Source organism: Oncorhynchus tshawytscha, linkage group LG09 (assembly GCF_018296145.1).
Source record: "Oncorhynchus tshawytscha isolate Ot180627B linkage group LG09, Otsh_v2.0, whole genome shotgun sequence".
In the NCBI taxonomy this organism is placed as follows: domain Eukaryota; kingdom Metazoa; phylum Chordata; class Actinopteri; order Salmoniformes; family Salmonidae; genus Oncorhynchus; species Oncorhynchus tshawytscha.
Window position 1 is genome coordinate 14,873,855 of NC_056437.1, and position 24,499 is coordinate 14,898,353.

The 24,499-nt window shown below is 43.7% G+C and overlaps 1 protein-coding gene across 3 annotated transcripts in view; it reads left to right on the top strand.

The window, feature by feature from the left end:
* The window catches only part of cntnap3 (contactin associated protein family member 3), a 193,204-nt gene that overhangs the window by 161,269 nt on the left and 7,436 nt on the right, over positions 1–24,499 (top strand). For 2 of the 3 annotated variants that reach the window (XM_042326590.1, XM_042326591.1), the window contains exons 19-20: positions 11,709–11,933; positions 18,589–18,722. In XM_042326590.1, coding sequence (XP_042182524.1) covers positions 11,709–11,933; positions 18,589–18,722 — 359 coding nt within the window. The remainder of the gene's footprint in view (positions 1–11,708; positions 11,934–18,588; positions 18,723–24,499) is intronic. The other variant, XM_024430942.2, reaches the window with a different exon arrangement.

Consider the following 24,499-nt stretch of genomic DNA (forward strand, 5'->3'; position numbering starts at 1 on the left):
GATAAGATAAAACTAGAGCCTGCAGGATTTGCTTTGTGGAGTATGGTATCAATAAAGCAGAGCATCTCTTTATTACGAAAAGACCTCTCCCTGTCACGTGCGTTGAAATGAGTGGACCAAGGCGCAGTGTACTTTGAGTTCCACATGTTTTAATCAATGAAACTCACCAAAACAAATACAGAGGAAAAGCGAAATGTGACGTTCTGGGCTGCTCACAGGCAGCTACACAAAAACAAGATCCCACAATCTAAGGTGGGAAAAAGGGCTGCCTAAGTATGATCCCCAATCAGAAACAACGACAAACAGCTGCCTCTGATTGGGAACCATGCTAGGCCAACAAAGAAATAGAAATAGATAGATTTGCCCACCCAAGTCACACCCTGACCTAACCAAATAGAGAATAAAAAAGGCTCTCTAAGGTCAGGGCGTGACACTTCGGTGGCGCCTCTGGTGCGGGGATTGTCGCCGGGGACTCCGGACCGTAGATCGTCTCTGGAGGCTCTGGACTGGGGACTGTCGCTTGAGGCTCCGTACTGGGGACCATCGCTGGAGGCTCTGGACTGCCGACCGTCATTGTAGGCTCTGGACTGCAGACCATCGCTGGAGACTCTGGACCTTGGATCATCACTGGAGACTCTGGGACATGGATCATCACTGGAGGCTCCGGGCCATGGATCATCACTGGAGGCTTCGGGCCATGGATCATCACTGGCCAATAGAGAGTAAAAAAGGCTCACTAAGGTCAGGGTGTGACACTCCCTATCTTTACAACCATTGAATCTATATGTTTTGTCCATGGAAGTTTACAATCTAAGGTGACACCAAGTAATTTAGTCTCCTCAACTTGTTTAGCCATACCATGCATTACCAGATTCAGCTAAGGTCAAGAACTTAGGGAAATATTTGTACCAAATACAATTATCTTAGTTTTAAAGATGTTCAGAACCAGTTTATTACTGGCCACCCATTCCAAAACAGACTGCAACTGTTTGTTAATGATTTCAGTGACTTCATCAGCTGTGATTGCAGATGCATGTATGGTTGAATCATCCACATGGTTCTAATTCTCAGAGTAAAAACCCGATGGACACTATGAAAGCTTAAACCAATTTTATTCTTCCCAGAGGATCAATACAGCTGCATTAGACAAAGACATGTTCACACAAGCACTGATATTTAACATTTTCTCCTAGGCTGCGTCTCCTCCTACCATCTGAACAAACATTGTATCATTACTGCTAGGCAGGACACTAAGTGATACGGGCCATAAACTTTTCTTTCTCCCTTAACGTGACCTGACCTGACCTCGACCCCCTTCATTACGAATCCATGGTTCTCTCCCCTTATCAATGCCTGCCACGTGATTGCTTTCCCAACATTCAGTACATTCCAAACTTAATTGCTCCCACCATATGGGGGATTTTAAATCCAAGATGGCGTAGCAGTGCAGACGTGGTTTGTTGTCCTCTCGTGGACTTTTGTATTTTTAGTTTTTTGAATATATTTCAATCTCTTCAATCACTTTCCCATTTTTAAATTAAATATACCTTCCGGGAACCCGCCTCACCCAATGTGACACGGATCCGCTATTGTTTTAGACCTAATAGCCAGAACCTCCATCAGAGACTAGCCATTACCTAATAGCTATTTTAGCCATTGTTAGCCACTGCTAGCGGCCTTTCCTTCTGCACAGACACCAGCTGTTTTTTTTGTTGCCAGGATAATACTTGCCAGCATCAGACTGTTTTCTCCACAACAATGCCGGATTCCTGCCGTAAACCCTGGAGCATTACTCCTGATCATCACAGCTAGCTAGCTGTCACCGAGTGACCCAGCCCCGAAGCTAGCCCTGAGCCAGGCCCACCTCCCGGCCTACTTTGTGATCACCCAGCTACTCAACCGATGCCTTCCAGACTCTATCCCAACATGGCTAGAATTCACCACTCCACTGGATCCTTGCCGTAAGCTCTGGACCTTTGCATCGGATCATCACTGCTAGCTAGCTGCTACCAAGTGGCTATAGTGGCTAACGCCCCTGCCCCGAAGCTAGCACCAATTAGCCGCGAGCCAGGCGCATCCCCCGGCTAACAAACGAAATTACTACAACTACAATTACCTCTTTCGCCATCTGGTCTGGACCCTTTATCGACACGGCACCCCGCCGTACCACCACGACTGGTCCGCCGACTTAACTCCATCCGCTGTGCCCTCAACCGGCCTTTGCCGGACGTCAGAGCAGACGCTTCTACTTACCCAAGCCTGCTAACGTTAAACTCTGTGTGTCCAGCGTTCTAGTGTAGTAACGACTACCCCACGGCTTCCCTGTTCCATCTATTGCTGTTCACTGGACCCTATGATCACTTGGCTACATAGCTGATGCCTGCTGGAATGTTCATTAATCACGGTACTTCATTTTGTTTATTTTTTGTTAATCTGTCGGCCCCAACTCAGGCCCTGTGTGTAGTTAACCGACCCTCTCTGCCCATTCATCGCCATTTTACCTGTTGTTGTTGTCTTAGCTGATCAGCTGTTGTCTTACCCATTGTTGCCTTAACTAGCTCTCCTAATCAACACCTGTGATTGCTTTATGCCTCGCTTTATGTCTCTCTCAAATGTCAATATGCCTTGTACACTGTTGTTTAGGATAGCTAGTCCCACTCAACATGCCTCAGATACCTCCTTTGTCCCATCTCCCACACATGTGGTGACCTCACCCAGCATAACTAGCCCGTCCAGAGATGCAACCTCTCTTATCATCACTCGGTGCCTGGGTTTACCTCCACTGTACCCTCACACCACCCTACCCCTGCCTGTACATTATGCCCTGAATCTATTCTACCATGCCCAGAAATCTGCTCCTTTTATTCTCTGTCCCCAACGCACTAGACAACCAGTTTTGATAGCCTTTAGCCGTACCCTAATCCTACTCCTCCTCTGTTCCTCGGGTGACGTGGAGGTTAACCCAGGCCCTGCGTTTCCCCAGGCACTCTCATTTGTTGACTTCTGTAGCCGAAAAAGCCTTGGTTTCATGCATGTTAACCTCAGCTTGCCTAAGTTTGTTTTACTCACTGCTTTAGCACACTCCGCCAACCCTGAAGTTCTTGCCGTGTCTGAATCCTGGCTCAGGAAGGCCACAAAGAATTCTGAGATTTCCATACGCAACTACAACATTTTCTGTCAAGATAGAACTGCCAAAGGGGGAGGAGTTGCAATCTACTCCAGAGATAGCCTGCAAAGTTCTGTCATACTTTCCAGGTCTATGCCCAAACAGTTAATTTTAAAAATGAATCCAGAAATAAGTCTCTTACTGTTATAGACCCCCCCAGCTCCCCGCTGTGCCCTGGACACCATAATATGTGAATTGATTGCCCCCCATCTATCTTCGGAGTACGTTCTGTTAGGTGACCTAAACTGGGATATGCTTAACACACCGGCAGTCCTACAATCTAAGATATATGCCCTCAATCTCACACAAATTATCAAGGAACCCACCAGGTACAACCCTAAATCTGTAAACATGGGCACCCTCGTAGATATTATCCTTACGAACTTGCCCTCCAAATACACCTCTGCTGTTTTCAATCAGGATCTCAGCGATCACTGCCTCATTGCCTGCATCCGCTATGGGTCCGCGGTCAAACGACCACCGCTCATCACTCTCAAACGCTCCCTAAAACACTTCAGCGAGCAAGCCATTCTAATTAACCTGGCCCGAGTATGCTGGAAGGATATTGACCTCATCCGTCAGTCGAGGATGCCTGGTCATTCTTTAAAAGTAATTTACTTACCATCTTAAATAAGCATGCCCCTTTCAAAAAATGTAGAACTAAGAACAGATATAGCCCTGGTTCACTCCAGACCTGACTGCCCTCGAACAGCACAAAAACATTGTTTGGCAGACTGCACTAACATCGAATAGTCCCCGCGATATGCAACTTTTGAGGGAAGTCAGGAACCAATACACGCAGTCAGTCAGGAAAGCAAAGGCTAGCTTTTTCAAACAGAAATTTGCATCCTGTAGCTCTAACTCCAAAAAGTTTTGGGACATTGTAAAGTCCATGGAGAATAAGAGCACCTCCTCCCAGCTGCCCACTGCACTAAGGCTAGGTAACACTGTCACCACCAATAAATCCACGATAATTGATCATTTTAATAAGCATTTCTCTACGGCTGGCCATGCTTTCCTCCTGGCTACCCCAGCCCCGGCCAACAGCTCCGCACCCCCCGCAGCTACTTGCCCAAGCCTCGCAGCTTCTCCTTCACCCAAATCCAGATAGCAGATGTTCTGAAAGAGCTGCAAAACCTGGACCCATACAAATCAGCTGGGCTAGACAATCTGGACCGTCTCTTTCTAAAATTATCCGCCGCCATTGTTGCAACGCCTATTACCAGTATGTTCAACCTATCTTTTGTATCGTCCGAGATCCCTAAAGTTTGGAAAGCTGCTGCGGTCATCCCCCTCTTCAAAGGGGGTGACACTAGACCCAAACTGTTATAAACCTATATCCATCCTGCCCTGCCTTTCTAAAGTATTCGAAAGCCACGTTAATAAACAGATCATTGACCATTTCGAATCCCACCGTACCTTCTCCGCTGTGCAATCCGGTTTCCGAGCTGCTCACGAGTGCACCTCAGCCTTGTTCAAGGTACTAAACGATATCATAACCGCCATCGATAAAAGAACCAGCCGTCTTCATTGACCTGGCCAAGGCTTTCGACCCAGTGAATTACCCTATTCTTATCGGCAGACTAAACAGCCTTGGTTTCTCAAATGACTGCCTCGCTTGGTTCACCAACTACTTCTCAGACAGAGTTCAGTGTGCAAATCGGAGGGCTTGTTGTATGGACCTCTGGCAGTCTCTATGGGGGTACAACAGGGTTAAATTCTCAGGCCGTCTCTCTTCTCTGTATATATGAACGATGTCGCTCATGCTGTGGGTGATTCCCGGATCCACCTCTACGTAGGTGAGACGCTAACGTCCCACCAGGCCAACGTCCGGTGAAACTGCAGAGAGCTAACATTCTAAATACACCATTTGTTATAGTAAACATTCTTTTAAATACATGAATCTTACATCATTTAAAAGTTGAACGTCTTATTAATCCAGCCGTGGTGTCAGATTTCAAAAAGGCTTTACTGCAAAAGCAAACATGCTATTCTCTGGGGACGGCGCCACGCACACACAAGTATTAGCATTTACCAACCAAGCATTAGCGTCATGACAGTCAGAAATTACAATAAAATAAATCGCTTACCATTGAAGATCTTGCTCTGGTGGCAATGCCAACTACACAGTGAATGTTCATTTTGTTTGATAAAATAAATTTTTATAGCCTAACACGAAAATTTGTAAACCGCTTGCGTCGTGATTTCCATCTCATCCAACTTTGGACGATGCGTTCGTGGTAATTACACACACTAAACAAATGTTTATCCAGTCATGGTTGCAATCCTCTGGTTGTTACTAACACAACCATACTTGATGGTTCTTTTCCCAGGACGTATTGACCGAAACAAACCGATTTGAAGACACCAATCAATGACTTCATTGCGCACCAAGATAGGACCGGTCTATCGTTGATTGACTGTATTTTGGCCCAATGACCACTGATCATGTTGAAATCTAGCTGGCAAGATAGCCAATGAGCTGAGGTAAACGGCAATATGTAATGGTTATACGTTTGAAGACCAGCCTTTGTCGTAAACTCTGGCGTAAAAGAGGTTCATTCGCCATTGCAAATCCTAATTGACGGAGCCACGGGTGTTACGCATAGCAGTACATATTCTATAGCATTTTCAACAAGTTTATATATTTAAATTACGGTGAATAAATCAGGAAAAGCTAAAACAAAGTCTAGGTATACAGATTTAACCCAAATTATAGAGGACATAGATAGATACAGCGAGACCAAGTTGCTTCAGGAATATGAATCTTTCAGCGAAGCTAGTTTTGACTCCCAGGCGGAAGACATGTTTCTGCATGGCGAGGATGCCATGCTGGATTGGTAAGTTCTAATGCTAATGTCATTGTTTGAAAATAATAATATCAAATATTATTCATTTGAGATTTTTTACATTTTATTTTATTTTATTTGCAATATATAAATATATAAATATATCATCTGTAATGAAATGTGTAAAGTACACATTGGCTATACTGTGTGTGTGTGTGTGTGTGTGTGTGTGTGTGTGTAAACATTGGAAACATTGGATGAAACAACCCTTCACCACTTCACCATAGTGATTATGTTCCATGTACTCTATATATATCTGTTTATTTGACATGTTGATACAGAGCTCATACGTGAAAGTATTGTTACTGATTTTAAAAAAAATCTTTCACAGTGGCAGTGATTCTGATTATGAACCACCAATGTCTAGGTGTCCATCTCCCTCTGAAGCTGGTTCATCCAGCCGGACCCCCGCTGTCTCTGGCTCCACACCTACCAGGCCATCTAGAGATGTGAAGTCAGAGACAAAGAAGCAGAGGTGGGGAAGAGAGAAACCTGCAGACAGAGGGCCAGAGGGTCGTTGGCACTCTGTGTTAGAAGATGATGTGGAACCAAATCCACCAGTTTATAGACCCAAAAGGCAGCCAGGACCTCAACTAGACATGACTGCAAAGTACAGCCCCCTTCAACTTTTTCAACTGTTTTTCACCCCGTCAGTTGTTGATTCCCTGATGTCGAACGCCAATAAGTACGGGGCTAAGAAGCAGGCAGGAAAGAAAGAGGCATGGAAGACTATTTCCATGTCAGACCTTTTCTGCTACTTTTCACTGGTCATTTACATGGGGCTGGTGAAGTTGAAAACTCTAAGGGACTACTGGAAACGTCAGCTCTCTATCAACTGCCTTTCCCCATGACTGTCATGTCTTGTAAAATGTTTCTGACTATCTCACGGGCGCTTCACATCAGTGACCCAGAAGTTGATGGAGAGAATGACAAGAAGAGAGGCACACCAAGGTTTGATAGGCTGTGCAAAATCAAACCTCTCTACCCCAACATTGTTGAGGCCTGCAAGACCTATTTTCAGCCCGCCCAGAACCTGTCCATCGATGAGAGGATGGTAGCCTCAAAGGCGAGAATCAGCCTCAAACAATACATGGATTTTCAACTGCTGGGGAAGGGCTACAAACTGTTTGAGGACCCAAGCCCTACCCTGTTTACAGAGCTTAGGTAGCGGGATGTGTGGGCTTGTGGCACCATTCGGACCAACAGAGTGGGCTTTCCAAAGACAAAGGTGAACGACATGCCTAAGCAGGCTGAGCGTGGTACCATCCGATGGATCCGTGAAGATGGCCTGCTCTTTGTGAAGTGGATGGATACCAGAGAGGAGGTCATGTGCTCCAGTATCCACAAGTCCTTCAGTGGAGATCACGTCGTCAGGCGTGTGAAGGATGGTGCCGGGGCATAGACCACAAAAAATGTCCCCATTCCAGCTGCTGTGAAGGACTACAACAAGAGCATGGGAGGTGTGGGCCTGTCAGATGCGCTGATAGGATATGCCCCATCACCTGCACCACCTGTTCAGTAAGCCTCTGCTTTACAGCAGAAAGAGACTGCTATGGGCCATGGCACCACCAGCACAATATTGTGTAGAGGACTGAGGGTCTTCACAATATTGTAAATAGAAAATATGTAAATAGTTACCCTTGTTAATTGTTTTTTATATTTTTTATATATATATTTTTTGGTGGGAGGTGTGTTAGAATAGCATTTATGTATTTTGTATGTAGTTCTTTCCTTCAAAATATATCACTGTACCAATTCAGCCACTTGGGTACATTTGGGTACATTTGTGTGGGACACCTGGGTGACTTCATGCTCAATGTCATGTAGCTCGATCATTTTTGAAGTTATCTGTCCAAAACTTTGCTCAACTATTGTTGCCATCTTATGTTCTTCATTCAAATCATCCACAGCATCCTATCTGTATGTTTGGCTGTTCTTGGTCATTTGAAAGATGATGCAGCAACAATAAAAAACAGAAAACATATTATTTCCTTGTATTTTCTTCTACCAGATCTATTGTGTTATATTCTCCTACAGTCAATTCACATTTCCACAAAATTCAGAGTGCTTCCTTTCAAATGATACCAAGAGTATGCATATCCCTGCCTCTCGGCCTGAGCTACAGGCAGTTAGATTAGGGTATGTCTTTAGGCGGAAATTGTGAAAAAGGGGGGGTACCCCAAAGAAGTTAAGTAACCTCAAATCGAGCTTCAATGCCATATAACACTCCTTCCGTGGCCTCCAACTGCTCTTAAAGGCTAGTAAAACCAAATGCATGCTTTTCAACCGTTCGCTGCCCGCACCTGCCCGCCCGACTAGCATCACTACTCTGGACGGTTCTGACTTAGAATATGTGGACAACTACAAATACCTAGGTGTCTGGCTAGACTGTAAACTCTCCTTCCAGACTCATATTAAACATCTCCAATCCAAAATTAAATCTAGAATCGGCTTCCTATTTCGCAACAAAGCCTCCTTTACTCACGCCGCCAAACATACCCTCGTAAAACTGACTGTCCTACCGATCCTCGACTTCGGCGATGTCATTTACAAAATAGCTTCCAATACTCTACTCAGCAAACTGGATGAAGTCTATCACAGTGCCATCCGTTTTGTCACCAAATCCCCTTATACCACCCACCACTGCAACCTGTATGCTCTAGTCGGCTGGCCCTCGCTATATATTCGTCGCCAGACCCACTGGCTCCAGGTCATCAATAAGTCTATGCTAGGTAAAGCTCCGCCTTATCTCAGCTCACTGGTCATGATAACAACACCCACCCGAAGCACACGCTCCACCAGTCTCACTGGTCATCCCCAAAACCAACACCTCCTTTGGCTGCCCTTTCCTTCCAGTTCTCTGCTGCCAATGACTGGAAAGAATTGCAAAAATCGCTGGAGACTTATATTTCCCTCACTAACTTTAAACATTAGCTATCTGAGCAGCTATCTAATTGCTGCAGCTGGACATAGCCCATCTGTAAATAGCCCACCCAATCTACCTACCTCATCCCCATATTGTTTTTTATATACTTTTCTGCTCTTTTGCACACCTGTATTTCTACTTGCACATCATCATCTGCTATTTATCACTCCAGTGTTAATTTGCCAAACTATAATTACTTCGCTACTATGGCCTGTTTATTACCTTACCTCCTCATGCCATTTGCACACACTGTATATAGACTTTTTTCTATTGTGTTATTGACTGTATGCTTGTTTATTCCATGTGCAACTCTGTGTTGTTCTTGTGTCGCACTGCTTTGCTTTATCTTGGCCGGGTCGCAGTTGTAAATGAGAACTTGTTCTCAACTAGCTTACCTGGTTAAATAAAGGTGAAATAACTTTAAAAATATATATATATATACTTTCCTCCTACAGATAACTATTAACCTCTGGTGTAGCCACTTGGCTATGGCACCCCTCATTTCTCTATTACAACTAATGATTAATAAGGATTTAAAGTTCATAAATCCAAACCTGTCAGCAAACATGGACATACATGCTTTGTTTAATGCCAGTGGCAGGTCATTGGTACAAATAGAAAAGGATAGAGGGCCTAGAGAGCTGCCCTGTGGTACATCACACTTTACATGTTTGACATTAGAGATGCTTCCATTTAAGAACACCCTCTGAGTTATATTAGATATATACAGTTGAAGTTGGAAGTTTATATGCACCTTAGCCAAATACATTTAAAATCAGTTATTCACAAGTCCATACATTTAATTCTAGTAAATATTCCCTGTTTTAGGTCCGTTAGGATCACCACTTTATTTTAAGAATTTGAAATGTCAGAACAATCATTTATTTCAGCTTTTATTTATTTCATCACATTCCCAGTGGGTCAGAAGTTTACATATACTCAATTAGTATTTGGTAGCATTGCTTTTCAATTGCTTAACTTGGGTCAAAAGTTAGGGTAGCCTTCCACAAGCTTCCCACAATAAGTTGGGTGAATTTTGGCCCATTCCTCCTGACAGAGCTGGTGTAACTGACTCAGGTTTGTTGTAGGCCTCCTTGCTCGCACACTCTTTTTCAGTGCTGACCACACATTTTCTATAGGATTGAGGTCAGGGTTTTGTAATGGCCACTCCAATACCTTGACTTTGTTGTCCTTAAGCCATTTTGCCACAACTTTGGAAGAATACTTGGGGTCATTGTCCATTTGGAAGACCCATTTGCGACCAAGCTTTAACTTCGTGACTGATGTCTCGAGATGTTGCTTCTATATATGCACATAATTTTCCTCCCTCATGACTCCATCTATTTTGTGAAGTGCATTTTGTACCTGTTTCCTCCAGCATCTTCACATGGTCCTTTGCTGTTGTTCTGGGATTGATTTGCACTTTTCACACCAAAGTACATTCATCTCTAGGAGACAGATCGTGTCTCCTTCCTGAGCGGTATGCCGGCTGCGAGGTCCCATGGTGTTTATACTTGCGTACTATTGTTGGTACAGATGAATGTGGTACCTTCAGGTGTTTAGAAATTGCTCCCAAGGATGAAACAGACTTGTGGAGGTCTACAATTTTTTTTCTGAGGTCTTGGCTGATTTCTTTTGCTTTTTTCATGATGTCAAGCAAAGAGGCACTGAGTTTGAAGGTAGGCCTTGAAATACATCCACAGGTACACGTCCAATTGACTCAAATGATGTCAATTAGCCTATCAGAAGCTTCTAAAGCCATGACATAATTTTCTGGATTTTTCCAAGCTGTTTAAAGCCAAAGATAACTTAGTGTATGTAAACTTCTGACCCACTGGAAATATTGTGATACAGTGATTTATAAGTGAAATAATCTGTCTGTAAACAATTGTTGGAAAAATGATTTGTCATGCACAAAGTAGATGTCCTAACCAACTTGCCAGAACTAAAGTTTATTGGCAAGAAATTTGTGGAGTGGTTGAAAAATGAGTTTTAATGACTAACTTAAATGTATGTAAACTTTCGACTTCAACTGTAGCTCTGAATCCATGATATGGCATGGGGTTGAAAATACATAACACAAGTTTTCTCATCGCAGGTTATGGTCAATAATATCAAAGGCTGCACTGAAATCGAACAGTACAGCTCCCACAATCGTATTATTATCAATTTCTTTCAGCCAATCATCAGTCATTTGTGTTAGTGCAGTACATGTTGAGTGCCCTTCTCTATAAGCATGCTAGAAGTCTGTTGTTAATTTGTTTCCAGAGAAGTAGCATTGTATTTGATCAAACACTAATTTACCCAACAATTTGCTAATAGCTGGCAGCAAGGTGATAGGTCTGCTGTTAGAACCAATAAAGATCGTTTTACCACTCTTGGGTAGCGTCTTGACTTTGGCTTCTTTCCAGACCTGAGGACAAAGACTTTCCTCTAGGCTCAGATGAAAGATATGACAAATAGGAGTGGCTATAGAGTCATCTACCATTCGCAGTAGCTTTCCATCGAAGTTGTCAATGGCAGGAGGTTGTTCAATTCCTCATCAATCCATGGAGCCCTAACAGTTCTAACAGTCAGTTTCTTAAAACAGGTGCATGCTTATCAATACTTGGAAGAAGCAATTTCATAAATTAAGTGCATCGTTTGGATGCTCCTTATTAATCACATCAGACCACCAAGTATTTTTTTAACATCATCCACATAAGAGTAACAGCAAAACCATTCAATTCAACCCAGAACCCCCCTATTTTACTTCCTTGTCCTCCAGAGGTCTCGGCTGACTTCAAACCTGGGACATCGGTCCAGTACACATTCAAGGAGCCGTATGAGCTGAACAGGAACATCAGCACCCAGTCCTCCTCCATTTACTCTGACCTCAAGCTGCGGGGAGAGAACGTGTCCTTCAGCTTCCGTAGCTCCCAGAGTCCGGCGCTGCTCCTCTATGTCAGCTCCTACTATAGAGAGTACCTGGCTGTGCTGCTCAATAGGAATGGTAAGAGGCGGAGGGATTTCAAAATCCAACCTGTGATATTACTTATGTCGTATTACTACATTTAGAAAGGTTATTAACAATGACTGTAAGTGAGAGCGGGGGAGGGGTGTTGGGGGAGAGAGAGGGAGGAGATAGAGAGAGGGGGTGGGGGAAGAGGTTTGGGAGAGGGGGAGATGGTGAGGGGGTGGGGAGAGGGTTGGGAGAGAGAGGGAGGAGATAGAGAGGGGGGGGGAAGAGGGTTGGGGAAGAGGGGAGATGGAGAGGGGGTGGGGAGAGGGTTTGAGGAGTGAGAGAGGAGATAGAGAGATGGAGGGTGGGGAGAGGGGTGGGAGAGGAGAGAGAGGGGGTGGGCTGAAGAGGGTTGGGAGAGAGGGGGATAGAAAGAGGGGGGATGGGGAAGAGAGGGGGGGATAGAGAGAGAATGGTTGGAAACAGCTGCTGAACTGAGCAGGTCCTCATCTTGCTGCTCATTTTCCTCCACTAGCATATTCATTTAGATTAATTTGAGTCTCCAAGTCCCTGTAGACACCAGGCTTGTCAGACACCACTGCCTCTTAATTCATCCACAGTAACATGTGTGGCATTGTCGGTTGTTCTAAGAGAGCACATGCAAGATATCTCAGTAAGAGTAAGAAAGTGCAAAATATGTCTTTCTTGATAGTAAATATAGTCAACATATCTAAATACAAAGGGACAGTTTATCAACTTGCCAGGCCACTTTTTGATTTGATTTGGATCTTCTGTTTGTCCTGTGTTAGATGTGATATTAATGAGGAGAGTTTGAATATAAAATGAATATATTTTGCCTGGTAGCTAGGCTACTACTAGTGTCTCCAGCTACACAGTAAATTCCTTTAACCCTTGTCTGGTGTTCGGGTCTGTGGGACCCATTTTCAATGTTTACTCAAATAAAAATTACACAATTCATTATTTGAGACTTGAGACTCATTGGCCTTGGCTCATTTTCTGTGAAGAACATGTAAAATAACACATTTTTATTAAGTGCCCACTGTGCACGCCCCTAAACATTTATTTTACGCATGTGGTGTTTGTAATAAAAGTGTAGAAAAGTGTGTGTGTAGGTGAAAGCAAGTAAAAATGAAACAAAGGTTTGCTGTGTGCCTTCACTCGGTCGTCCTCCTCCCTGGCCCTGCTGTTTCAACATAGCACCAAGAACCTGTCTGTCTGTCTCCCTGCCTGTCTGCCGCTTTTCTCGGGCTCTGTACCCTTTGTAGTGTGTGAAACTACACAATGTCTTGCGGGAACCTGCACAATGTTATTACAATTTAAATACATTTTTTTTTAAGAAAGTATTTTCCCACACTACCCCAGCCAGGTGCAAATTGGGGGAGGGACACAAAAAATAAATAGCTTTGCATGTGTGGCTCCTTACAACAACAAAAAAGAATCTCTACTCAGAGAGGTCTTAGAATTTTTTTGCAGAGAGAAAAGCTAATGTCCCTGTCAATTCGGAGTCTGACAGTGAGCTTGAAGAAGAGGATGAGATTGACCCTCAGCCAGCCCCAGGACCAGCCCGTCAGCAACCAGCTCATCAACAGCCTGCAGGAGGAGAAATATTGATGTCAAAAAATTGTGAAATTGAATGGTCTGCCTGCCTAAGGAGTGAGCCGCCCTGCATGGCTGCCAATGTGAAAAGGATGCAACCAGGGCCGATGCGGATGGTGGTTACAAATGTGCAGGACATAAAGTCTTCTTTTGAACTGTTCATCCCAGACACCATCCAGAAAATCATTCTGGACTGGTGTTTTTGGAGAGAAATAGAAGGAGATGGACCAAACTCATTTACATGCATACTTTGGGGTTCTTATCCTTGCTGGTGTTTTCAGATCCAATGGGGAATCCACAGAATCCCTGCGGGATGCAGAAACAGGCACAGAACCTTTCCATGCAACAATGTCTCTGGAAAACTTCCACATTATTTCCAGGATTATGCGCTTTTATAATCAAGACACCAGACCAGCTCGGCAGCAGAGAGACAAGATAGCTGCAATCAGGTCAGTGTGGGACAAGTGGGTGGACCGCCTTCCCCTGTTTTACAACCCTGGGCACAACGTTACTGTTGATGAGCAGCTTATGCCATTTAGAGGCCGCTGCCCCTTCAGGCAGTGCAAACTGTTTAAACCCGAAAAATATGGATTCAAGATCTGGGCTGCCTGTGATGCTGCTTCCTCATATGCGTGGAACTTGCAAGTGTATTGTTTTATACATTTTTTATTTAACCTTTGCTAGGCAAGTCAGTTAAGAACAGGGAAGCCAGATGTAGGAGTCCCTGAGAAGAACCAAGGGATGCAGTTTGTCCTGGACGTAACAGGGACTCCGTGGCCACAACATTACATGCAATAACTTTTTTACTTCGCACAAGCTGGGACAGGAGCTCCTCGAGGAAGCTGACGATGGTAGGAACAGTACGAAAAAACAAGTCAGAGCTCCCACCTCAGCTGTTGAATACACGGAACAGGCCTATCAATTCCTCTAAGTTTGTGTTCACGGCCGACACGTCCCTAGTGTCCTACATGCCAAAGAAAGGCATAAATGTGGTACTCATGAGTGCGCTGCATATCGATGGGAGAATCTGTGGCCAGGAACATAAAATCAGAAATCATAATGCCACAAAAGGAGGGATGGACAATTTCAAAAAGCTGGTGACTGGCTACAGCTGCAAAAGAAAAACCCTATGCTGGCCACTTGTGATATTCTTCAACATCTTGGACATCTCGGCGTACAACGCGTTTGTCAACTGGATGGCATTGAACCCAGATTGGAACAGAGGGAAGCTCCAGAGGAGACGGTTCTTTCTTGAGGAGCTGGGCAAGGCATTGGTAAGACCTTAAATCCAGATGAGGCAACATATCCCAAGGACCCCAGCTTCTGCAGCCATTGTGAGGAGGATGCTGGTGCCCCATCTGCCCGACCCACAGGACAACTTCAATACCGGAAGTAAGTGTGAGTGATGTTGTTGCATGTGTGTGTGTCTGACTCTCCTACCTTGGCCTGCTATAACTATATATGTGAGTGAGTGAGATGTTAGTAAAATTCCTGAACTAAGTGTTTTTATCATTCTAGATTGCAGCCGGTACCAACAAGAAGAAGCGTTGCGATGTGTGTGGACCCAAGAAGGACAGGAACACAAGGACACATGCATCAAGTGCAAGAAATACATTTGCAACACACACACAGTAAAACTCTGTCCCTCATGTGTTTTGTAGACCGGGGTGCTCATTTATCATTTCCATAAAATACTGAATGTAAAATTTGTTCTTCCAATTTGTTCAGTTCAAAACAATAAACATCAATAGTGATGAAAACCATGTTTTATTTATATTTGTTCGAGATGAACATGATTTATTCCACCCGTGTCTTGATTAAAATAGATTTTTGTTTACAAAAATCTAATTTTATCAAAAATAACCCGTGAACATTGGGTGAATAACAAAAACATGAACACCATGCAAGGGTTAAGTAGATACTGTTAGCTACAACATGTTCAAAAACTAACTGCAGAGGTTAAAGAAACTCAAAGTGTAGTGGGTGTTTAAGAAGTTTGATATTCTCTACTGTAGAGAAGTTGCAGTAAGACTGCCTCTACATTACCATGTACTGTACTGCAGTGGAGGCTGGTGAGGAAGGGGACGGCTCACTTCATTCCAGCCATCAATATAAGGTGGCCTCCCCTCACCAGCCTCCACTGCTATGCTGTATGTCTAATGAATATGCAATTCAAAAAGGTTGCTTCTGATACACGTTTTTTATGGTCCTGAGAAGTGTGATGGACTGCCAAGTGTGTTACTGTGGAGTGTACAGTCATTCAGTTAGTTAACACACTTCTTCCTGAACGATCGTCCAATTTAGAGCTCAGTGAGCGGTTGTTCTCGGAAACCCTGGATAGCTTCTTCTCCGAGTGGTCAGCGACGCCCCACTGGCAGACAGTCTACACTCTGCCCATGTCAATGTGTGACAGTAATTGTGGCCTATCTAATGTGATGGTCCTCTACTTGAATATAGGAATGGGCCCTTTCCACTTACATAAGAGTTTCTTTTACCTAGGGCACAAATCATAAAATGTCTCAAATACTCCTGTACCTTACAGTGCCTCAGTAATTGTAGACTTTCTGCTATGATGGCCCTCTGCTTTAATCGAAGAATGGGCCCTCGCCCTCTTTTATAAAATAGTTGTTTAATTTGTCCTATGGCACAAATAATTTTAATGTCTATTTAACACTCTTACCCTCTCAAATATTATTTTCTTTCACCTGGATGTGTGTAACTAGTTCATGTTTTATTAACACTGAACAAAAATATAAATGTAACATGCAACAATGTCAAAGATTTTATTGAGATTTTATTGAGTTAGAGTTCATATAAGGAAATCAGTCAATTGAAAATACATTCATTAGGCCCTAATCTATGGATTTCACATGACTGTGTATACAGCTATGCATCTGTTGGTCACAGATACCTTTAAAAAAAAAAAGGTAAGGCCGTGGATCGGAAAATCAGTCACTATCTGCTGTGACCACCATTTACAGCATGCAGCGCGACACATCCCCTTCGCATAGAGTTGAACAGGCTGCTGATTGTGGCCTGTGGAATGTTGTCCCACTCCTCTTCAATGGCTGTGCAAAGTTGCTTGATATTGGTGGGATCTGGAACACGCTGTCGTACACGTCGATCCAGAGCATCCCAAACAAGCTCAGTGGTGAGTATGCAGGCCATGGAAGAACTGGGACATTTTTAGCTTCCAGGAATTGTGTACAGATCCTTGCGACATGGGGCCGGGCATTACCATGCTGAAACATGAGGTGATGCAGCGGATGAATGGCACTACAATGGGCCTTGCCACGATATCTCTGTGCATTCAAATTGCCATTGATAAAATGCAATTGTGTTCGTTGTGCATAGCTTATGCCTGCCTATATCATAACCGACCCCCACCATGTGGCACTCTGTTCACAACGTTGACATCACCAAACCACTCGCCCACACAACGACATGAACGCTGTCTGTCATCTGCTCGGTACAGTTGAAACTGGGATTAATCCGTGAAGAGCTTGCCAACCTCTTACACTTCTCCAGCCTGCCAGTGGCCATCAAAGGTGAGCATTTGCCCACTGAAGTCGGTTAAAATGCCGATCTGCAGTCAGGTCAACTTCAACAATGATCAACACTATTTAATTACAGACAGTGACTGACAAGACCCTGGTGAGGACAACGAGCCCGCAGATGAGCTTCCCTGAGATGGTTTCTGACAGTTCGTGCAGAGATTATTCAGTTGTGGAAACCCACAGTTTAATCAGCTGTCCGGGTGGCCGGTCTCAGACGATCTCGCAGGTGAAGAGGCCAGATGTGGAGGTCCTGGGCTGGCATGGTTACACATGGTCTGTGCTTGGGAGGCCGGTTGGACATATTGCCAAATTCTCTAAAACGGCATTGGAGGCGTTTTATGGTAGAGAAATTAACATTCAATTCTCTGGCAAAAGCTCTGGTGAACATTCCTGCAGTTAGCATTTCAATTGCACACTCCCTCAACTTGAGACATCTGCGGCATTGTGTGACGAAACATTTAAGCGTGGCCTTTTATTGTCCCCCGCACAAGGTGCACCTGTGTAATGACCATGCCGTTTAATCAGCTTCTTGATATGCTTCACCTGTCAGGGGGATGGATTATCTTGGCAAAGGATAAATTCTCACTAACGGGGAGGTAAACAAATATGTGCACAACATTTGACATAAATACATTTTTGTGCGTATGAATAATTTCTTGGATCTTTTATTTCAGCTCATGAAACATGATATCAACACTTTACATGTTGCATTTGTATTTTCGTTCAGTATATTATTTGTACCCCCAATCCCTCCATGAAGAATTCTAATTATGTTATTGTAATTATCATGAAGGGCTTTCATGTTGGCTTAATGATTAAAAAAGACACCATTGTATGAAGTGATAATTCGTGTGCTCCAGCATCAGTGAGAATGTGTTTTTTAAGCGATGTAATACATTTCCAATTTGTCCATTCATCTGAATGTGAATGATTAGTTTGGTGCTGACTGACAATACAAACACAACCGTGTATTACTCAGAGCCCCTCAGATACATAATTCCCTGCAAATTATGAAAATTAATTTGATTTATTATCTCTGTTATTGATAGGGAATTAAAGATTAATCAGCTTAGTACAGGGTTTTCAAAACTCGGTCCTGGGGACCCCAAGGCTGCACATTTTTGTTTTTGCCCTAGCATAAAATGTCAGTTAATTATAATCAACATAATAATTCCCATACCCTGTTGCTGCAGGATTATTCTCCTGTTGTACTTATTGGCTCAATTTAAGATCCTACATCTGTACTGCTGTAAAAAAAAAAAAGATTTTCTGGGTTCATTGTGAATGCTGCACATGTAGAAGTGAGATTGTTCAGTGGCTGTCTGCATTTAAATGGTGTTGATTATTGTTCAAGTTTCATCTCTATGGGAGTTTCAGTTAACTTTAGTCCTGGGCTAAAAGGGTCTTTCAAATGAGAATATCAGTTAAGAATGTTTTCAGTGCAGGAGTCTGTTTAATCTGTTTCTGGACAACTGTCCCATAATGTGTCTGAAAATTACCTGGTATTAAAGCTGTCTCTATATCTTTCAAAGGTTACCTGGACGTTAAATACAAGCTGCAGAACAGTAGAGATGCTGAGGTGTTCAGGACCAGCGTTAGGAACCTGGCCAACGGACAACTTCACAGAGTCTCCATCAGAAGGCTTTCAGAGACTGTCAGTGTTCAGGTAATTTATTCCCTCACCGTTCAGGGAATTTATTATGTCACTGTTCAGGTAACTTATTTAACTTATTCTGTCCCTATTCAAGTAACTTATTCTGTCCATGTTCAGGTAACTTATTCTGTCAGCATTCAGGTAACTTATTCTGTCACCGTTCAGGTAACTTATTCTGTCATTGCTCAAGTAACTTTTTCTGTCACTGTGCAGGTAATTTATTCTGCCACTGTTTCAGGTCATTTATTCTGTCACTATTCAGGTAACTTATTCTCATTCAAAATTAAGTAAAGCTGAGCAGTTACCTTGGTGCAGTGGATCTCTTCCTTAGGTACTAGTACCCCTGGGGGTACCTGGCCTATCCACAAAGGGTACTTGGGAATATTAATAAAAACATAGGCCTAAAAATTGGTTGCACATGAGGAGGTTCTGCAGGCAGAAAATAACGTAATTGGGTGTAGCATAACGTAAAAATATTGAGAATCACTGCCTTGAATGTCAGCAAGGGGTATTTAAAGTCAAGTAGGCCTATATGTAATGTAACTAACCTGCTGTGAGATATTTATCATGGTGAGTAAAACTAATTCAAAAGGAAAATAACATTACTCCCAACAGATTTAAATATACAGTGAGATGTGATACCACTTGAGGATAGTGGATAAAGAGTGATGCAGGTTCTTTCTATAGTGTAGTTCTACCTCTTGGGACTCTGTATATATCATGGAGTCCAAGTTCTTTGCTAACCTCACATGAGAAGCCAACCCTACAGATGTTGGATCTTAATTTGAGTCAGTTTGCGACATCAGGGAAATAATCCTACAGCAACAAGAAATAATTATTCAGATTATGTGTGATGGTCATTGATGAAAAACATCAGGATACTTTTTAAACCTCAAATACACTACAAGTTTTTCCTGTATTGCAGGAATGTTCTCCTGCCACAGGGTCATCAAATTAAGATCCTACATATGTATCTATCATCAAGTCCAAGCCCTTTGCACAGCAGGACACAAACCCAGGCCTTGCTCCAGAGCTGTACTTACTCAGAATGCACAGACACATTCCAACTCTCAGTCGTTAAGTAGGCCCACTCATTCACAATTCAGAGACATTTCAGGCAACATGAATGATTCTAAATAATTAAAGGAATAGGATGGCGAACAAGAGTACAGTAGAGAGAAATCGATAAAGTTTTAGCGTAAGGGACTGAAATCTGTGAGGAGAATGAAAACATATTTCAAGAATTGTAACAACAAAGGTGGTCGACATTCTTCTTTTCAGCCATTCTTCGACAGACACATGGAAAGCAAGTTGCGTTTTTTACCCCATATAGTAAAATCTATTATTTAGATCATTCTGAATTCCTGTTTAGCATTGCCCTGATGTGATCTGCCACTGCCACTAGTTAACATGATATTAACTCCACCGCATCACCCTTAGCTATTTTTAATTACAGTGTAATGTTCTTAACTAAGTGCTCTGCAATACAAATGGAAGGTCATGGCTTGCTGGGTATTTGCTGAAGCAAGGTAAAGTCTATTTCGCCTGGGATCATCCTGTATTAACCCTTCTTTGAGAATTTGAACTACAGTACAGCAACCCAACTATAACAGCAAGGCCATACAAACGCCCAAATTTAGACACCCCATTTATAAACCTCTTAGAGAAGGGGGCGAGTCCAATATGTTGGACAATTTTAATGCACTTCCCTTCCATAGTAATCACTTAGTGGACCACACACGTAGAGGTGTTTACTTCCATGTTTCCGACCACCCAACATGTACTAGTCTGACTAGTCTAGTAAAAGGAATATGATAACGCACACCCAGTGGGGTAGAGTAACTAAGTAAAATACATCAAAAGGGATACCTAGTCAGTTGTACAACTGAATGCCTTCAACTGAAATGTGTCTTCCGCATTTAACCCAACCCCTCTGAATCAGAGAGGTTTGGGGGGCTGCCCTAATTGACATTCAGAGCACCCAGGGAACATTAGGTTAACTGCCTTGCTCAGGGTTGAACGACAGATTTTCACCTTGTCAGCTCGGGGATTCTATCCAGCAACCTTTCGGTTACTGGCCCAACGCTCTAACCATTAGGCTATCTGAAATATTACTAGTTTTGTAGTTTTTTGGGGTATCTGTACTTTACTTTACTATCTATGTTTTTGACAACTTTTCCTTTTACTTCACTACATTCCTAAAGAAAATATGTACTTTTTACTCTGTACATTTTCCCTGACTTGTACTGACCAAAAGTTCTTGTTACATTTCGAGTGCTCAGACAGGACAGCAATATGATTCAGAGGGATTGGGTTAAATGCAGAAGACACTTTTCAGTTGATGGCATTCAGTTGTACAACTGACTAGGTATCTCCCTTTCCCTTCCAATATGGTTAAATTTGCGCACTTATCAATATAACACAGTCATCCCAACTGCCTCTGATCTGGTGGACTCACTAAACACAAATAGAGTGTTGGAGTGTGCCCCTGACTGTCCATAAATTAGCAAATAATAATAAGCATGCTGACTAGTTGGCTTAATATATGGAATTTGACATATGACAATTACTTTTTACTTTTATTCAAGTATGACAATTGAGGACTTTTTCTATCGCTGTACTTAAGTACATTTAAAACCATATACTTTAAGACTGTTACTCAACTAGTATTTTACTTTATGACTTTTACTCAAGTCATCTTTACTTGAGTATGACAATTGAGTACTTTTTCCACCACTGCGGACACCCAAACATGTTTTATAGAGGTGCTGGTTGGTCTCCTAACCAGTTGTGCTATGTGTTTTTTTTGCGATATTTGTAAATCATTTTGTACATATTGTTTCTGCAACCGTATCTTACGGAAGAAAAGAGCTTCTGGATATCAGGACAGCGATCACTCACCTCGGATTAGACAAAGATTTCTTCTTCAACAACAACAACCACAACAACAAGCAGGACTCACACGATATTCTCCAAACACCCCACAGGGCAGACATCCAAAATCTTCGCAAAAAGAAGCGACGCAGAGGACGAAGAGCTGGATGCCTCGTCCGGACCCGAAGGGAACTAGGAAAGCTGCCGTTACCGTCAATATTACTCGCCAACGTGTATCATTGGACAATAAACTAGACTAGGTATGATCACGAATATCCTACCAACATCAAAAACTGTAATATCCTATGCTTCACGGAATCGTGGCTGAATGACGACATGGATATTCAGCTAGCGGGATACAGGCTGCACCGGCAGGATAGAACAGCACACTCCGGCAAGACGGACGGACAGACGGGGGGGGGGGTCTGTGCATATTTGTAAACAACAGCTGGTGCACGAAATCTAAGGAAGTCTCTAGATTTTGCTCGCCTGAATTTTAGTATATTGTGATAAACTGCAGGCCACACTACTTGCCTGGAGAGTTCTCAGCTATACTTTTCGTGGCTGTTTATATACCACCACAGACAGATGCTGGCACTAAGACCACTCTCAGTCAGCTGTATAAGGAAATAAGCAAACAGGAAACCACTCACCCAGAGGCGGCACTCCTAGTGACTGGAGACTTTAACGCAGGGAAACTTAAATCAGTTCTACCAAATCTCCATCAACATGTTAAACATGCAACCAGAGGGAAAAAAAATCTAGATCACCTGTACTCCACACACAGAGACGTGTACAAAGCTCTCCCTTGCCCTCCCCACAGTGACTGTACGTACATACCCCAACCAGAAGCCATGCATAACAGGCAACATTCGCACTGAGCTAAAGGGTAGAGCTGCCGCTTTCAAGGTGCGGGACTCTAACCCGGAAGCCTACAAGAAATCCCGCTATGCCCTGCGACGAATCATCAAACAGGCAAATCGTCAATACAGGGCTAAGATTGAATCATACTACACCGGCTCCGACGCTCGTCGGATGTGGCAGGGCTTGTAAACTATTACAGACTACAAAGGGAAGCACAGCCGCGAGCTGCCCAGTGACACGAGCATACCAGACGAGCTAAATCACTTCTATGCTCGCTTCGAGGCAAGCAACACTGAGGCATGCATGAGAGCATCAGCTGTTCCGGACGGCTGTGTGATCACGCTCTCCATAGCCGATGTGAGTAAGACCTTTAAACATGTGGACGTGTGCTCCGGGCATGTGCTGACCAACTGGCAGGTGTCTTCACTGACATTTTCAACATGTCCCTGATTGAGTCTGTAATACCAACATGCTTCAAGCAGACCACCATAGTCCCTGTGCCAAAGAACACAAAGGCAACCTGCCAAAATGACTACAGACCCGTAGCACTCACGTCTGTAGCCATGAAGTGCTTTGAAAGGCTGGTAATGGCTCACATCAACACCATTATCCCAGAAACCCTAGACCCACTCCAATTTGCATACCGCCCAAACAGATCCACAGATGATGCAATCTCTGTTGCACTCCACACTGCCCTTTCTCACCTGGAAAAAAGGAACACCTATGTGAGAATGCTATTCCTTGACTACAGCTCAGTGTTCAACACCATAGTGCCCTCAAAGCTCATCACCAAGCTAAGGATCCTGGCACTAAACACCTCCTTCTGCAACTGGATCCTGGACTTCCTGACAGGCCACCCCAGGTGGTGAGGATAGGTAGCAACACATCTGCCACGCTGAACCTCAACACTGGAGCTCCCCAGGGGTGCGTGCTCAGTCCCCTCCTGTACTCCCTGTTCACCCACAACTACATGGCCAGGCACGACTCCAACACCATCATTTAGGTTGCTGGCGACACAACAGTGGTAGGCCTGATCACCGACAACAACGAGACAGCCTATAGGGAGGAGGTCAGAGACCTGGCCGGGTGGTGCCAGAATAACAACCTATCACTCAACGTAACCAAGACTAAGGAGATGATTGTGGACTACAGGAAAAGGAGCACCGAGCACGTCCCCATTCTCATCGACGGGGCTGGAGTGGAGCAGGTTGAGAGCTTCAAATTCCTTGGTATCCACATCAACAACAAACTAGATTGATCCAAACATACCAAGACAGTCGTGAAGAGGGCACGACAAAGCCTATTCCCCCCCAGGAAACTAAACTGAGATCCTCAAAAGGTTCTACAGCTGCAACATCGAGAGCATCCTGACCAGTTGCATCACTGCCTGGTACGGCAATTGCTCGGACTCCGACCGCAAGGCACTTCAGAGAGTAGTGCGTACGGCCCAGTACATCACTGGGGCAAAGCTGCCTGCCATCCAGGACCTCTACACAAGGTGGTGTCAGAGGAAGGCCCTAAAAATTGTTATAAAGACCTCAGCCACCCCAGTCATAGACTGTTCCCTCTACCACCGCATGGCAAGCGGTACCGGAGTGCTAAGTCTAGGACAAAAAGGCTTCTCAACAGTTTTTACCCCCGAGGCCATAAGACTCCTGAACAGGTAACCAAATGGTTACCCAGACTATTTGCATTGTGTACCCCCCCCAAGCCCTCTTTTACGCTACTGCTACTCTCTGTTTGTCTTATTTGCATAGTCACTTTAACTATACATTCATGTACATACTACCTAGATTGGCCCGACAAACCAGTGCTCCCGCACATTGGCTTACCGGGCTATCTCCATTGTGTCCCACCACCCGCCAACCCCTCTTTTTACGCTTCTGCTACTCTCTGTTCATCATATATGCATAGTCACTTTAACGATACCTACATGTACATACTACCTCAATCAGCCTGAAAAACAGGTGTCTGTATATAGCCCTGCTACTCTTTTTTCAAATGTATTTTTACTGTTGTTTTATTTCATTACTTACCTACACACACACACA